Source organism: Drosophila elegans, unplaced genomic scaffold (genome assembly GCF_018152505.1).
Source record: "Drosophila elegans isolate 14027-0461.03 unplaced genomic scaffold, ASM1815250v1 contig_149, whole genome shotgun sequence".
Classification (NCBI taxonomy): Eukaryota; Metazoa; Arthropoda; class Insecta; order Diptera; family Drosophilidae; genus Drosophila; species Drosophila elegans.
Genome location: NW_024545513.1, coordinates 13,683,175 through 13,699,480, shown reverse-complemented (window position 1 = coordinate 13,699,480; position 16,306 = coordinate 13,683,175). Strand labels below are relative to the sequence as shown.

At 43.2% G+C, this 16,306-nt stretch overlaps 3 protein-coding genes across 4 annotated transcripts; 1 reads left to right on the top strand and 2 right to left on the bottom strand.

Moving 5' to 3' along the window:
• Positions 1-651: 651 nt before the first annotated feature.
• On the bottom strand, positions 652-3,143 carry LOC108140938 (AT-rich binding protein). 2 transcript variants are annotated; one of them, XM_017264006.2, is made up of 2 exons: positions 2,846-3,143; positions 652-2,781 (listed from the first exon to the last, which is right to left on the bottom strand). In XM_017264006.2, the coding sequence occupies exons 1-2, from the start codon at positions 3,023-3,025 to the stop codon at positions 1,723-1,725; spliced, it is 1,239 nt and encodes a 412-aa protein (XP_017119495.1). In that variant the 5' UTR covers positions 3,026-3,143; the 3' UTR covers positions 652-1,722. The 2 variants fall into 2 exon arrangements, with proteins under 2 accessions (XP_017119495.1, XP_017119496.1); XM_017264007.2 differs by having other exon boundaries at positions 652-2,778.
• Positions 3,144-4,560: 1,417 nt separating this feature from the next.
• Positions 4,561-10,839, top strand: LOC108140907. Its single transcript, XM_017263960.2, has 3 exons — positions 4,561-4,946; positions 5,846-6,363; positions 7,182-10,839. The coding sequence occupies exons 2-3, from the start codon at positions 5,878-5,880 to the stop codon at positions 9,537-9,539; spliced, it is 2,844 nt and encodes a 947-aa protein (XP_017119449.1). The 5' UTR covers positions 4,561-4,946; positions 5,846-5,877; the 3' UTR covers positions 9,540-10,839.
• Positions 10,840-10,880: 41 nt separating this feature from the next.
• LOC108140908 (protein suppressor of forked) lies at positions 10,881-15,348 on the bottom strand. Its single transcript, XM_017263961.2, has 9 exons — positions 15,036-15,348; positions 14,643-14,965; positions 14,110-14,385; positions 13,734-14,037; positions 13,236-13,427; positions 12,754-13,167; positions 12,558-12,665; positions 11,453-11,753; positions 10,881-11,388 (listed from the first exon to the last, which is right to left on the bottom strand). Exons 1-9 carry the CDS (start codon positions 15,069-15,071, stop codon positions 11,141-11,143), a joined length of 2,202 nt encoding a protein of 733 aa, XP_017119450.1. The 5' UTR covers positions 15,072-15,348; the 3' UTR covers positions 10,881-11,140.
• Between the last annotated feature and the right edge of the window lie 958 nt (positions 15,349-16,306).

Genomic DNA, 16,306 nt, shown 5'->3' with positions numbered 1-16,306 from the left:
GCTTTATAAATGCCAAAATATAAAAATGAAAAACTGCGGATATTATATGAAAATGTATACAGTTGCAGTCAAAATTATAGGATTGGGATTATAGGATTCAATATACTGTAGTAAATAAATGGAAATCTTTGAGACATTGATGTTTCCCGCCAAAATCATCGAAAACATCGAAGCTCGATAGCAGCTGGAAAAGCATCGATGTTACTACTGGTGGTATCGATTAAGCTCAGGCTTGATATATCGATATTATGTTTAGAAATCGAAAATCAAATCATCTCGATAATTCGAGTCTGTAACGGTCCCTGGAATATATTCTTGGTCGGGAACAGTAGCCGAATCGTAGATTAGATCTCGAAAACTATACGACCCATATGTTTGTACCTATCATTTAGATTCTAGAAATGTCTGTGCCCACAAGTCGCGAAACTTATAAACTTATTAGTAAAAAATGTTTGATTTTTGTTCCCTGTTCGTTTTTAACATTTCAGCCCTTTTAGAGATTAATTAAAAATTTCAAAAAAAAACTACTAACTACTAACTAACACAAAAACCACATTTTGGGGAATAGAAACTTAATATCTGAAAATAGCTATTGGATTTTTTTAAGAAAACAATATTTGACCTCCCAAACAAATAAAAAAAACTCTTGAATTTAGAACAATTTGTAAGGTATTCTTTATGTATTTTCGTTTTCGATTGGTGTTGCTGTTGCTGCTGTGGTTGGTTGCTTTTGATTGATTGATCTTATGGTACATTTACCATTCGTATCGCACTAGACCCAGGACATTTATATATAGAGTGTAACTAACTGAACAACTGACGTAGATTAACCTGTTCAACTGTAACTGCCACTATCTTAGCCACTATCGGGAGTGTCCCAGAAATCTCAGCCAACCAAATTTCAAATGAATCACTAATCTCGGTGTCCCAGAAACCTATTCAACTTTTGAATCGATTTAAAACCCACCAATGAGTTAATTTTGAAATTTGTTCCTAAAGTTTAAGCAAGTTTACTTCAATATACATCAAAAACTCTAAAAATTATGGGACACCAACGGATTCCTTCTGAAAATCGTTGAAGATTTTAGGGACAACCCGTATATAAAAGATTGCATATACATCTAGAGCGTAAAAGTTAATGGGAGGTTAACATAACCCCGATTAAACATTAACATTACATTTACAAGGGAAACTAAGCCTACATTAGATACAAATATTTAAATATATATATATTTATATATATATATATATAGATCGCTTGCCTGCCACAAGAGTGTATTTTTAGCGTAGAAGTTTTCAATTTACAATCAGGTTTTGTACAAAAAGTAACCTCATAAATCTCTTTTAAAAGCAAATTCCAACCGAAAATCGAATCAAGGTGCCACATAACTATCTAGAACTATACATTTGCTCATTAACAAGAGTGAAACGATAGAGATTCGATGGCACCTACGGATTTTCCAGTGCTGGGAAAACCTAAAGATTTCTGGGGCTCCTTGCAAATGTATACATTTGTTAAAGGCTTTCATAAAAATAAAGGTTAAACCATATCAGTAGTCGTGTGGCAAGCAGGCGATTTCTGTGGGGATGTTTGTAAAGTAATCTTTAAACTTAGGTCAAAATTGCCGGGTTGCAGTCTAGAATCTAGTCCTAGTGGCTGAGCTAAACAAGTGATTGGGGAGGGCGAGGGGTAGGATTTTAGGGGGGGGAACTTAAGGCAAGTTAGAAACGCTGCGGCAGTATCTCGCTTTTGATGCCCCTCAGCGCATGCTTCTTCTTGCGATGCGTGGACAGGTTGCACGACTGCTTGAAGGATGCACTGCACAGTTCGCAGTTGAAGCGCCGCTCCTTGCTGTGCACCACCCGGTGCAGCTCCATCCGCGACTTGTACTTGAACTTCAGCCCGCAAGTCTCGTAGTCGCAGACATACCAGCGCTCTCCGTCATCCGAGGACACAGCGCTCCCGGCGCTGGCCGTCGTGCTGTTGGAATCCTTGGGCAGCTGCTCCTGACTGGCGGCCAGCATGGCGGCGGCCATTGCCGTCGATGGAACGACTGTCATGTTGAGTTGCTGCTGCTGCTGCTGTTGTTGCTGTTGCTGCTGTTGTTGCTGCTGCTGTTGCTGTTGCTGCTGGTGGAGCACATTGGGCGGCGTGGTGCTGACCGTATTGGAGGTGCTGGTGCTGGCGCTGACACTCACGAATCCCGGCGTGGGCGGCGGAGGCGGCACAGGGGCAGGCACCAACTGTGGCAGATGGTAAATGGTCCCGGCAGCCGCTGCAGCAGCCTGCATTTCCGGGGTTAGTGTGAGACTGGCCGGCTCGATCTTGATGTCGATGCCGCTGCTGCTGCGGGTGCTCCCCTCGCCGCCAGTGGCGACCACAGCAGCGGCAGCGGCGGCGGCGGCCACCGCATTGGCATGCAGCTCGGCCAGCTCTTTGGCCACATCCCGCTGCTGCTGGAGCTGCTGGTGGGCCTGCTGTTGGTGTTGCTGGTGGGCCTGCTGCTGTTGCTGCTGCTGCGCTTGCTGAGCCTGCTGAGCTTGCTGCTGCTGCTGCTGTTGTTGCACCTGCTGCTGCACTTGCTGCTGCACCTGGACCTGCTGCTCGTGCAGCTCCACCTCGCGCTGCTCCTCCTCGGAGTACTTGGCGGAGCAGTGGTACAGGGCCAACGGAACGCTCACGGCGGTGGCGCCCTGCTGGGAGCTACCACCGGGCGTGGCCGACGCCGCCGCAGCCTCCACATCCGTGAGGCAGTAGCTGGAGGTCCGGCTGTGCTCCTGCTGCAAAGGGGGCAAAGATTAAGGGTCCGCCGGCGAGAAAAGCACACAGCAATAGCAAACCCACCTTGGCCACGCCGTGCAGGAAGTTGTGTTCGTCCTGTATGTGCTTCCAGAACTGATCCTGCGTCTGCAGCTCCTCCTGGCACGTGTGGCAAACGATCCAGAAGCTGTCCCCCGACAAACAGAACTCGCCCAGCTTCGTGTAGATCTTGTTGTTCTTGCTGAGGATGCGCGGAAAACCCATGGCGTCGTCGTCGTTTCGCTTCGATTCGATTCGCTCGCTCCCTGTGCTTGTGTTTGTTTATGTTTATGTTTTTTTGTAATTTTTTTGTTTGTTATTGTTTTGCGTATTAAGCAGTGTGACCGCGCAAAAGTCTAAAGAAAATACAATCTGACTCCCCAAAATATTTATATATTTATACTAGATATATATAGCGAATTTTTGAAGTAAATTAATAAGAATACTTGATATTTTTTTTCTTTCAAAGTAATGGTCACACTTCCTTGGCGGGAAATCGGTTTTCGCCAATAAAAACATCCGGGATATATGTAAAACATTCCAAGTCCAACTGCAAGGGCTTAAAATGAAATAATGTTTTGTTTGTTTACAATAGAAATAGAGTTATAATAAGTTGTTATTGATTATTTCAAGGCATTAAGCAAAATGCAAACAGGGAGCAGTATTTTTTTAAAAGTATAAGTGATGTTGGAAAAGGCTTAGTGGGTTTAATTAATTTTAATTACAACTCTAATTACATTTCTTTCTGATATCAGAAATTTTTTACATATGTACATATGTTGTGTTTGCATCGTCCGACTTTTAAAAGTAAGGTCAAACCATGCTTATAAAATGTAGTCAAAACTTAAAAAATAATATCTTTTTCAATTAAAAAAAAAATTTTATGTATTATGGATCCAAATGATTGATTAAGCTGCCCATTTGAATTGAATTGTGCGTACCCAAACAAAAGGTTACCCCTATTCTTCAAAATCGTTACTTATCGTGTGCGAAGTACCTGATTTCTTTACAAATTATATTTAAAAAAAAAATCAAGCGGAATATGGCTAGAAGTAAAAAACTCTACAAGAAACTCATAAGCGTATGGGAAAAAAATGAATAAATATTAATTTTTAGGTACCACTGTATAAACTCTCTTTTATAATGTTGTATGCAATACAATAGATTTATCAGGTAATCGAATAAAATTATTTAACTTCTTGTTAGTCTACACTATCTAATAGGTAAATACATATATAATAATATAATAGCAAATGTTACCCCCTCTTTTTCGACACGCCTTTGTGCACCTGTTATGCACACACAAACACACACACACACACACATCAAAGTAGAGTCCATTCAATTGAAGGGGAGAAAAGCAAAGAAACCGAAAGAGAAAAAGAGATAGTTGCAGAGACAACCACAGTTAGAAACAAGGACGTAGTCATAATCTAGTTTGAAATGGGGGTAAATAATAGATTCGCTTTTTTGTAGTTATTGCACCAAAATATATTTTTAAGCTTTATTGAACAACCTTTTTTTGTGATCAAAAATGTACCATTATTTTTTTTTAACCCATCCTGACCGCTTTAACCCCTTTGCCGCGCCGCTGGATAATTGAAGTCAGAGATGGACGTGGGCTAGCGAAGAATGGCCCGAACGAGATGCCGATGTAAGTTTGTATGGATGTATGTATGTACATACATATATGTACATAAATGTGTGAATGTGTTGTTTTTATGAGCCAGGTTCGAGCCAGTTTGTTGCCCCTGCTCTTGCCGTTGCTTTGCTTCTTCGTCTTTGTCTTTGTCTTCATCTTCTCTGGTCTTTTTCTTGGCATTTCATTTCCATTTTCACAACCTGAACCCCCGACGTCGATTCAAGTCGATTGTCGATTCAACTTCAGCTTCAGCTTCAGTTTCAGCTTCAATTCAACACAACACAACGCAACGCAACTGAAAGAGGCCGCGCAGTCGCAGTCGCCGCTTCAGTCGCTCGGGGATTACACCTTGCGCTGCGTTTGCGTTTACGTTTGCGCTTGCGCACTCCACCAAATTAAACGGCCGCTGTTATTGTTATTATTCTCCGCTCTGCGTTTTGGCGTTTTCGGGCGGCTTAAAAAGTGAAACCACCCGCGTAGGTGACCACGCCAGGTGACCCACAGGTGAGCAGCTCAAGGAGGCGTTATAGGGAACAATCCACTTAGTACCGAGGCTCTAACTAACCTTTAAGCCATCTCTGTGAATCACGCCAACATATGTTCATATGTGTGTATGTAAATACATACATATGTGGTAAATACAACGGTGTCCAAAGTAATAGCACCTTCTATACATAATAACAATAGCACCGGGCCTTTTAAGAATTTTATTTCCTATCTATTGTACAAGTGATAACTTTCAATATATAAAGTTATAAAGTTAAAGCAGTTAAAGTTATGTATAAAACTACACAAAAAGAAAGTATATTAATCCTAAGAACAAACCATATACATAAATAAACCGTTAAACAACAATATAATGTTAAAGGCTCTGCACATATGAATTGCCAACAGTTCTTACTTGTATATCTTGTCAGCCAAAGAAATGTATGTGAATTACTTAATTTGTTGTTATTGATTTATTTTTAAACTTTCCTTGCGCGCAATAATTATCAATTTTTGTCATTTACTAAATATAACTACATTTACGAGAAAATAAAGATTGAAATGGAAATTGAATTCAAATTGAATATCTACTATATAAATCGTTTTACCTGTACAAAATGATTTAAAATATGTATATATTATTTTTAGATTAAGAAAATGTTAAAAATTTGAGCTGTTAGGTCTTGGCCTTTTTTAAAAGAAAGTAAAAAATGTTTACTAAAATTCATATGCTATTATTTAAATAAAGTTTTGAAAATATATTCCTACAATAGTCAAATTAAATTTAAAACAAAAATGTAATATTTAAACTTTATGGATAAAAATCAAAGCGAAAAATATTTAAATCGATTATAAAATACTTGGATACACTTCATTTTTTTTACCAGTGTCCTTACCATTTTTCCCCCTTTTTTTAGAATACTCCCACGAGGAGGTGAGAACCGACGAGATGCGTCAGCGGTGCGGCAGCGTTTACACCTGGAATTGTGCCGGCGAGCTCTATGCCATCGAGTGTTCCCTGTGCGAGGAGCGGCCCTTGTGCGCCCTCTCCGAGTTTCCGGAGCACATGGACGTGTGGCACTCCGATTGGCAGGCACCCGAAGCGCAAGCCGATGAAGCCGATGAGGCGGATGAAGCCACCTCATCCGGAGCCATTCCCGAGGATGATCTCATGCAGGAGGTGCTGGCGGAGCAGCGAACCAATGGCGAGGACAATGAACTCAAGCAGCAACTGGTGCTGCAATTGAACGCCATCGAGGAGGAGGTGCTGCCAGGTGAACCTGGCGAGCACTTGGCAGAAGTGGATATGGTTGCGGATGCGGATGCGGAAGTGGGCAAGGCTGGCGAAGAACTGTTGAAAACGTCGGGAAAAACAGGAGATTTGGGAAGTGAAGATGCTACAGAACCCCTACAAGTTCCAGATTCCACAGTGGAGGTGAGTGCGTTTTTTTTAGAGAGCTAATTATGTATTAAAGGGTGATATAGCAATCGTTACAGTATTGTCATCTCTGATCCCATCAGACTAGATATCAGTCTAAAGATGTAAAAATGTATAAATTTCTAATAAAACTCAAAAAAATACAATACTTAGAAAGTTAAGAAAGCTTTAAAAATACGCTTTTGGTTCTTAGTATGCTATCAATTTTTTTATTCATAATTTTTTTTATTAGGAATTTTTATTCAAAGATTTTTGTTTCTGAAATATATATGTATATTGAATAAAGATTTAATGAAAAAATATTAAATACTTGACTTCTTCCGGTCTCTCCGCGTTGACAGCAGAACTTTTTGCAGGATCATCAGAAGTAAAAAATAAAAAATATGTATTTTAATTAAGACCATAAACTAGGAGTTGGACAAAGGAAAAAACAAAAAGAGGGGAAATTGTATTTTTGACGGATAATTTGACATAAAATGTAGATTTTTGTAAACATTATTGGGCGTTTTTTAATTTTTTTATTTTTTTTTTATTATTGAAAAAAGAAAAATCGGTTGTTCAAGACCTTGTATTTTGAATCTCGAATCTTGACAACCGACTTTGAAAACACAGTGTTCGAGAAAAACGTGTTTGAACGCGTTTCAAGTGACATTAAAAGCTGTAACTCCAAAAGTAATTCTCGAAACAACTTGAAAATAAAGGTCAATAATCTAGAGATGTTTTACGATGTAATTGTATGGGCATTGCATACACGTAGGTATATTGTATATCATATCCTAACTCCGTTTCCCATCTTCCAATCCCGTTTCCCCCAGGAGGCATCGCCCGTGCCGGCTGGCCAACGACTGACCAGGCAGCATGTGGACCGCCTGATCGAGCTGTACCGCTCGGAGCCGCGCCTCTGGAACCAGACGCACGCGCAGTTCCACGACATGCTGCTGTGCCGCGACTCCTGGCGCCGCATCACGGACGCGTGGGGCGCCTACTGTGGCCGCACCTTCAGCGTGACGGACGTACGGATCCGGATGTCGACGCTGTGCCAGCGGTATCTCAAGCAGCGGGAGCGTGTGGAGGCCGACGGCGAGCTGGCGGACGAGGTAACCCGATTCGCCCACTTCGACCAGTTGAGCTTCCTGTGCGAACAGCAATCGCTGCTGAAGCGGCAGCGTCACTACGCCCGCGAGAACGCCCGCCTGCTGGAGCTGTACGAACACTATCCGGTGCTGTGGCACAATGCCCACAAGCGGGTGAGATGTGCGGCGACGGTGCGCCGGCGACAGGAGGCCATCATGGGCCTCCAGTTGGCGCTGCGTCTGTCGGGGATCAGCCTGTCGCCGGTGGTCATCCAACGGCGGCTGCAATCGCTGCGTAAACGCTATCGCCTGGAGAAGATCGCCTATCTGCAGAGTGTGGTGGAGGGCAGACAGGCGGACTTTGTGTCCGGATTCGAGCACTATGCGGAAATGGAGTTCCTGCACAAGCACATCGATCCGTATGTGTGTGCCGTGTGCGGCAAGATCTTCGAGAATCTGCTGGGTCACCAGATGCACGTCCAGGTGGGCTGTGATGAGGTGCGCCAGACGGATCACCAACTGCTGGGCGAGCAGCTCAGGGCGGTGTTGAGCGAGGAGAAGGAGCTGGTGGAGAAGGAAACCCAACAGGCCGTCGAATTGCTAAGGGAAAAGTTGGCTCAACCCAATCCCAATCCCCCAGAGAATGAAGATGGGCAGATCACGCTGGCCGAGGCCTGTGCCGCTGCCCAACTGGAGGATGCCAGCGCAATGGTCGCCATTGAGGAGGAGGATCGACCAGGAGGCGGGCAACGCCATCGCTTGGGTCACCAGGAAACGTTGGAGCTGATCCGGCTGTACCGCTCGCATGTCTGCCTGTGGGATCCCAATCACCTGGACTACCATGATCGCGGCCAGCGTCGACTGGCCTGGCAGGCCATCACAGAGGAGCTAAACTCCGCATCCGGTGGCTCACATCGTCTCACCTGGCAGATGCTGCACCGCAAGATCACCGACTATAGTAAGTACTATCGCAGGGAGAAGCAACGCCAGAGCGAGGAGGCGGATGCCACGCCCCAGTGGAACCTGTTCGCTGAGTTCCGCTTCCTGGACGACGTGCTGGCGATCAGCGGCAGCGAGCTGCAGAAGACGCTCAACCAGCGGGACAGCAACCTGAAGATCATAGCGGTGTACCAGGGCTATGCCCAGCTGTGGTGCACCGACCATCCGGACTACACGAAGCGGCGGCAGCGTCAGCGCCAGCTGGAATCGCTGTGCACCCGGCTGCAGGAGGAGTGCAATCTGCAGCTGACGGTGGAGCGACTGAAGAGTCGCCTCATCGAGTTCCGTTGCCAGTATCGCCACTGCAAGGAGGCTCGCATGGCGGCCATCAAGAAATCGGAACCCTGGACGCCCAAGTACGAGTACTACGAGGCGTTGCGCTTCCTCGAGCTCCATGTGGCTCCCTTCCAGTGTGCCCGGTGTCCGGCCTCCTTCAAGCGGCGCACCGACTACCTGCAGCACGAGCGCAATGTGCACGCGGAGGTGGAGAAGTCCCTGGATGGGCAGTATTTCCTGGTGCGGCGCCGCCAGAGCAGCCGCAAGACCAGGGAGGCGGGAGCGGAGGAGCAGAACGATGAGCTGGCCAATATATGCCACATCTGTGGACTAAAGTTCACCCTGCGGAACAGTTTGTTGGCCCATTTGCGTCGCCATCTGGGCCAACGGACCCATGCCTGCTGCGAGTGTCCCAAGAAGTTCTTCAGCTCGACGGCTTTGCGTGTCCACGAGCGCAGCCACACCAAGGAGCTGCCGTACGTGTGCGAACACTGCGGCCGGGGATTCGTGAATGCCAGCAAACTGAACCAGCATGTCAAGCGGCACCGCAATCAGCGCGACCATCCGTGCACCCGCTGCGACAAGGCCTTCTTCACGGCCCACGAGCGGGACCGGCACATGCGCGCCCATCTCAACATCCGCGACAAGGTGTGCCCCTACTGCTCGCGCGCCTTCGTCGTGGGCAGTGCCTACTACGCCCACCTCAATCTCCATCGCAGCGAGAAGCGCTACGCGTGCCCCTCCTGCGGCAAGCGGTTCGCCCAGTACGCCGGACTCTACAAGCACCGCCGCCGTTGTCTGCCCGTTGAAGTTATGGAGGAGTGAGCGTTGAGCCTGAGTCTTGAACCCTACACCTCCTATCCCTTTACCCATGTGGAAAAAGAAATCTACATGCAAAATATATGTAGAGGAGTAAGCATTGTAACCTTCACCTCCTAAACCTTTATCCACATGGGAAAAGCTAACCTACAATCACTGCAAGCAATGTCTGTCGGCAGAAGCAATTGTGGAGTGAGCTTTGAACCCGGCACCTCCTATACCTTTACCAGTATACAAAAATAAAAAACCCATATGAACAAGTTATAGAGTAGTGGTCCGGCAGGAGATATGAAAGAGTGACCCCTGGGACCCATATAAAAAAGGAATCCTACGGCCACCGAAGGCGATGCTTGCCAGCTGAAGTTATCGAGAAGTGGTATGTGAGCCTGCTACATCCTATTTGGATGACCCTATTGCATATATAAAAAAAAAAGACGAGTGAAGAGGATGACCCGTTTGCCTTAGTTAATATACAATTTTGTTTTCTTAAAAGTTTTCCACAATTTAGCCAGGCAAATTCCTTTACAGGGGGAGTACGGTTTTATGACCATTTGTATACGTTTGTTGCATTATAACTGTAGTCGAAAAAGAATTTTTTTTTGTTTAAACTTAAAAAAAATTACTACGGTCATTGCCGGACTTTTTAAATATTTCTATATGAAAAGTTAACAAAATATTTAACTCAATCAAATGCTTTACTATAATGATCATTGATTTTTAGGAATAGATTTTAACTGTTAAAAAAAAACAAAAATTGGTCTTTACGACTTAACCATACTCCTCTTTTAAACTGCAGCAAAAAATGTTTTAGCTAGACAAATTTTACATTTAATCAGTAAAAAATCAATTGAAAAGATATAAACAAATGAAACGGGATATTCGTAGGTTGTATAAAAATCTATATTCTCGTTAGATGTTCTAAATACTCATAGAAATTTTTAAATATGTTGCAATAATATAGGTATAAAATTCATGATGACTGCAATATTTAACACATCCGTCCTAATGTTTTAAAATTATTCATAAGGTATTGATTAATGTTGTGTATTTTATTTTATTTCGTTTTTGATTGTTTTATTTTATTAAGTTTTAGTTAAATATATTTTATTGTAATTTTTAATTTTATTCCCTTGCAGATCGTTTATCTACCATATAAACGATGCAAAAACATACTATACGACTTTCATAGAGAATTCATGATTTTTCACAACTGCAAGGATAGCTTCTTTACTTGTTTTAATTCCTTTTTTGTTATATTCATTTAATTAAGTAAATGTAGTTATTCAAAAATTATGGTTTCACTTATTTATTTACACAGATTATATATTTTCCTGATCATGAAATGAACAAAAATGTAGTTGTACTTAAATTGTTTAGTTAATATACTTTTAACAAATAATAAAAAATGTAGTACATAATTATGTGGACAAAACGAGTTCTTGTCCTTGGAAATTCTTAACATCTATATACCTTTTCGTGATGACAATCAATTCATCCATGCATGCTCCAGTATAATGAAACCTAATCCGTGTTGTTCCATTTCCGTGTATATGTTTGTAAATGCGTTAGTAAAAAAAATAAGTGCAAATCTGGCCGAATGGCGGATCTCAATTGGACTTAGCAAAGCGCTTTAGCTGCCGCAGGCGGTAAATGTCATGCGTGGGCGGCACGGCGGTCTGCAGATCGTCGTCGCTGTCATCGCCACCGGGCAACAAACGTCTCCGGCGCGGCGGAATGGCCGTAACACTGTGCTGCACACCCGTATACGTACTTGTGTCCACGATCCAGTGCACCGACTTGGCCAAATCAAAGATCTTCGGCGACAATTCGTTGTCGCCATTCGGTTGCGGTGCAGCTAAGGCGGTGAAAAAGCATTAGTAGTGAGTATATTTTAAACATTTACAAGCAAGAACACTCACAGTCGGGCAGATTGAGACGCATGAAGATGTCGAAGAGCAGCTCCACGCTGACGAAGGGTCCGCGGAAGGAGTTCGGCGGCGGCAGGGTGGCGCACAAGGCGGCCAGAGCAGGTGGCTGCGGAAAGACACCGCCGGCGAGGGGATGGGCACCGGGGTGGGCGCACGGGCGCGGCTTGAACGGAATCATCTGGGAGAAGTCCGGTCGTGGCAGCGGTGCCGCCGCCTCGCTATCCGCCTCGGTCTCTCCGTTGTTTTGGCTTTGCACTCCACTACCCACCTTGTTCAGGATGATGCCCACGTTCTGCAAGATCACAAGTTGTAAATTAGAAATTATATTATCTTTAGGTGTTTTCCCTTTTAAAAATAAATAACATTTTCGGGTATTTTTTCAACGAAAACTATTAAACTATGAATAAAATATATTATTTCCACGAAAATATATTAAATACATTTCTTTTATTTAAAATTATTTACTATTAATAAAATATTCAATAACTATGTTAGAAAACATTTCAAGGAAATGTCCTTTCTCTGAATTTGGAATCTGGATTATTAAAATACAAATTATGAATATATTCAGGCTAATAACACAATAAACTCTTTAATCTAAGGATGTTTTTTTTTTTTTGGAATGTGGCTTTTGTTATTTTGAAAAGCTCACTACAATTTATTAAGAACTCTTATAATTATGATTTAACCAAAAAGTTGAAGCTATGAAAAGCTTAGTTTCTTATAATTAAATGCGCTTAGGACTGCCAAAAACATATATTTCCCATATATTTTTAAACTATCTCACTCTCGCTCACACTTACAGAGCAGAAGCTTCTCATTATTTCTTTTTCAATAAGCAGAGTTATTCAATGTGTGAGAGAAGGGCAAGTGTATATTTTTAAATTTATAAACAAATAAGGATCTTATCATTTCAACATGAAGTTGTTGTTTTTTATCCGTATATGTCTAAAATAAAATTATTTTGCTCAAGTATGTTAAATGATAATTTATTTAAACAAAATAAAACTAGAAAAACTTTCGCCAAGAAATGAAGAAGTTAAGAATGCGATCGTAGTTTTTTGTTAGACATTTATAGATATTCAGGACAACTCACCTCGGCATATCCTATGGACTTGAGCTCGGTGCTGGTGCAGGGATAGAGGTCCAGGAACTTGTAGCGGTCCACCAGCTGGGCGGTCTCCTTGCCCTCGTACTCTTTAAGCTTTAGGACAAGTAAGCAGAGCGGCAAGTAAGTCAAATGTTTAGCCAATAAAGCCAATAAACAACAATAAAGTGATCAAAGTACGCACGTTCTCGAAGACGGCACTGCGGCGTCGTTCCACCTTGACAATACTGGACAGATCGCCAATGTTGGACTCGAACTCGAGGAAGCGATTCCACACCTCCACGCTCTTGTGCGGCGACAAACCGCCGGAGCTGAGTACGCGTTCGAATAGGACGCGCGTGTTGTTGTCCTCGTTGAGATGTGATAGGTAGTCAATGTAACACATCACGTACTCTGGACTGCCGCCAAAGCGCTTGAGTCCCAGCTCGAAGATCCGGAAGGCGATTTCCTTGTCCTTGGAGCAATAGTACTCCATCAGAGCGGCGGCCACAAAGATGTGGTAACGCGAGCGCACATCCTCGCGAGCCTTCTTGAAGATGCCGCGGGCCGACTTGATGCCCTCGGCACGACGGGCGAACTTCATGTACTGAACATACACCTACACACATATCGTTTCAAATTAGTTTTCTGTTCATGCATGCGATCCTGAATATCGTGTGCTCCTACCAGTGTGGGATCAATGTCCGGCAGCTGCAGCAGCTTGTTGTACATGGAGTGCACCTTCTCGTACTTCAATCTTCCCTCCTCGAAGTCCGCATAGGCGAAATAGAGCAAAGCATTCCGATTCAGCACGCCGTTGATGGAGCGTTCCAGTATATTGGCACACTCATCCGCAAAGATCTTTGCCGCCTGAACGTCCTGTAAAGTAGGCAAAAGCAATTAGCTGAGGAATAGACAGAGTTTGGCTTAGTCAATAGAGAGAGTAAAACGCGTGCGGCCTGGCCAAGGGCAATGGAGCAAGCGGCAGAACGGAATCTGGATCTGATCTGGCCTTGGCCACCGCGTGCTCCTTTACCCGAGGGGCGACACTTCCCAGCGAACAAGAGACTATGGTTGATTTCGTTTTTGATCTTGACCGTCGCCCAGCAATGGGGCAATGGCCAAAATCCAGTCTATTTGCTTGACTTTAGGCACGCAGAAGGTGGTTGCACCACTAGTACGCACGCCTTTCTCGGTGAGCACGCGAGCACTGGTGTCCAGGAACTGGGAGGCCTGATGCCACACGGCCGGATGGTGGGTGAGCACCAGCAGGCACTGCTCCGTGGCGAACATAACGCGACGGGTGACCAGGGCCGTGTCTTCGGTGCGCAGCGGATTGGACTTCTCGTATGTGATGAAGCGCTTCCACAGCTCCACCTGCTTCACCTCCTCCTTGGTGAGTGTGGGCGGAACAGCGGGCAGGTTGCGATTGAGGCCCTTTGTGTGGTACTCCAGCTCCTTGGCCACGCGGCGCGCGTTCATGTAGTCTCTGGTTATAGAAAGAACAGAAAGTGGATCACTTTACACAAATACTGCTGCTGGAGATGTGTGGCAAACATACTTGGATCGCTCCAGGCTCATCTTCTCGGATATGATCGGGTTTATGTTCTGCTCGAAGGCGATGTAGTCCTTCCACAGCTGCTCAATGCCCACGATGGGCGTAACCACTGCCTTTTGGTAGACACGTCGCACGGCGGTGATCTTCTGATTCTCCGCATAATTGCCAACGGCTTCAACGCCGCGCAGAAAGTATATGTAATCCTGCCAGATGCTGAACGAGTGCAGGTCCATGCCGATCTTCTCCAGGGCGAAATCATAAGCCTGTGCCATTTTTTCCCTGGAAAAGGAGTTAATTCAATTTAAAGTGGTTTTAAAAAAAAAAAGCGATATATATGCAAATAGATTATCTCAAAATAAGCTGCATTTTTCCTATGACAGCTATAAGTCCGATCTTAAAACTTGATCTGCATGCACAAATAAAAGGAGTATAGTAATCCTCCGGATATCCAATATGAAGTAGTTCACCGCTTCGTTTTACGAAACTAATATAAAACTTAAAAATCTTAAATCAACTATATTAAGTCAATAACTCACTTGTGTGTGCTGAGACCCGACTTGGTTTCCTTCACGTAGGTGAGGTAGAGCTTCCAGAGATCGATGTTCAGGATCTTGACAAGACACCGCTGGAAGAGCTTCTCCACGCGTTCGTAGTACCGGCTGCGCATCTCCATCTCAATGTAGAGCTTCCAGTAGCGGGCGGTGGTGGGGAAGACGTTGACCAGCGATTCGTACAGGCTGCGCACTTCGTGGATGGGACGCGTTTGGGCCTCGCGGATCATGACGCTCCAGGACTCGATGTCGTAGGGACGCAGCTCCACCACTTGTTGGGCCCGCACCAGACGCTCCATGCCCCATTCCTGGTGGCCATTGGGTTACATTCACATTAACATTAGAATTTGCCCATTCAATTGCTCCAATTCCACTTACTATGTCGATTTTGATAAGATCCCTTGCCGACGACATTGCTGTTGTTGTTGTTGTTGCTTCCTGTTCCTGCCTCTGCACTGTTTGTTGTTGTTTTGTGCCTACGTTTTGCCGGCGTTTTTTGCCGCCCTTGCCGCTGTCCCGCTCACTTCTACTTTGGCCCGGATCGTACCTTCTCTGTCGGCGGACTGGACGCTGGCAAAAATCGCTGGCAAATCGCTCGAGGCCACGCTTTAAAACCGCTTAAATAATTAATAATTATTTTCAATGCGGCTTCGATACCGACAACGATTATCCGGCTGAAAACTAGAGCTGTCATCAATCTTATCGATAGTATCGGCGGTTGGGCTACGGCAGCCACGTTCGTTTGTTTTTAGATTAGCCCAACAGTATACATAGATATATTATTATTATTATATAAAATATTATTTTACACTTAATTATTTCCATTAAAATTCAATTAAAATTTATTCAAACAAAATTTTTTTAAATTTTTATAACATATATATATATATATATATATATATATATATATATATATATATATATATATATATATATATATATATTTTATATCAAATATAGTAATATATATATAACATGTGTATAATTATAATTAAAATAATAATATTTATTCACAAATCCCTAAAAGTTAATTAATCTGGTTTGCTTGCAGGAATATCCTAAATATTATAACTAGAACTGCTAAAGTCTTCCAGATAACGGCAACTCGGCGGGGCATCTGTACTAAAATACCAAAACATGCCGAGAACATACTGTTCTAAATACAATTACAGTGGGCATTGTTTGCAAAAAGGTGCCTTTTATATTATTAGTTAAATAACGATCGCTTAAAATTCATTCAAGACAATTATTTGAAGTTCTAATACAAATAATAGTCGACATATTTATTTAGATTGCTAAAATGTTGAAATATTTACGAAAAAATATGTAGGTTTCAACCAATATTTCTGAGACAAATTTAATATATAATTTTTGTTTAATTTGCTTGCAAAAATAAAGAAGAACGAGGTTCCAAAATATGGGGGCAGGCCCTATAGTTTATTTTTACAACAATGAGTGAACAAGTAAATCAAATGATTTCAATTGATTAAGTAGGACTTTCAAAAGTCAATTAATTTTAAGCATTTGAAGAACGGCATTAAATTGTTCATGTTAAATTTTCTATTTAGAGGTTGTTGCTTAAATTTCTAAAGTTGAATTTGAATGAAATAGATGGCTGAAATTAATCGATTCTACTGAGAATACCCCAA

Bases quoted from the DNA above. Each gene is read 5' to 3' on its own strand.
- LOC108140938 (XM_017264006.2), bottom strand. From the start codon at position 3,025: ATGGGTTTTCCGCGCATCCTCAGCAAGAACAACAAGATCTACACGAAG. The intron at 2,782-2,845 runs GTGGGTTTGCTA...CCCCCTTTGCAG, and splicing joins TCCTGCACGGCGTGGCCAAG to CAGGAGCACAGCCGGACCTC.
- LOC108140907 (XM_017263960.2), top strand. From the start codon at position 5,878: ATGCGTCAGCGGTGCGGCAGCGTTTACACCTGGAATTGTGCCGGCGAG. The intron at 6,364-7,181 runs GTGAGTGCGTTT...CGTTTCCCCCAG, and splicing joins TTCCAGATTCCACAGTGGAG to GAGGCATCGCCCGTGCCGGC.
- LOC108140908 (XM_017263961.2), bottom strand. From the start codon at position 15,071: ATGTCGTCGGCAAGGGATCTTATCAAAATCGACATA. The intron at 14,386-14,642 runs GTGAGTTATTGA...CTCCTTTTCCAG, and splicing joins TCGGGTCTCAGCACACACAA to GGAAAAAATGGCACAGGCTT. The intron at 13,428-13,733 runs GTGCGTACTAGT...CCTACTTTACAG, and splicing joins GCGTGCTCACCGAGAAAGGC to GACGTTCAGGCGGCAAAGAT.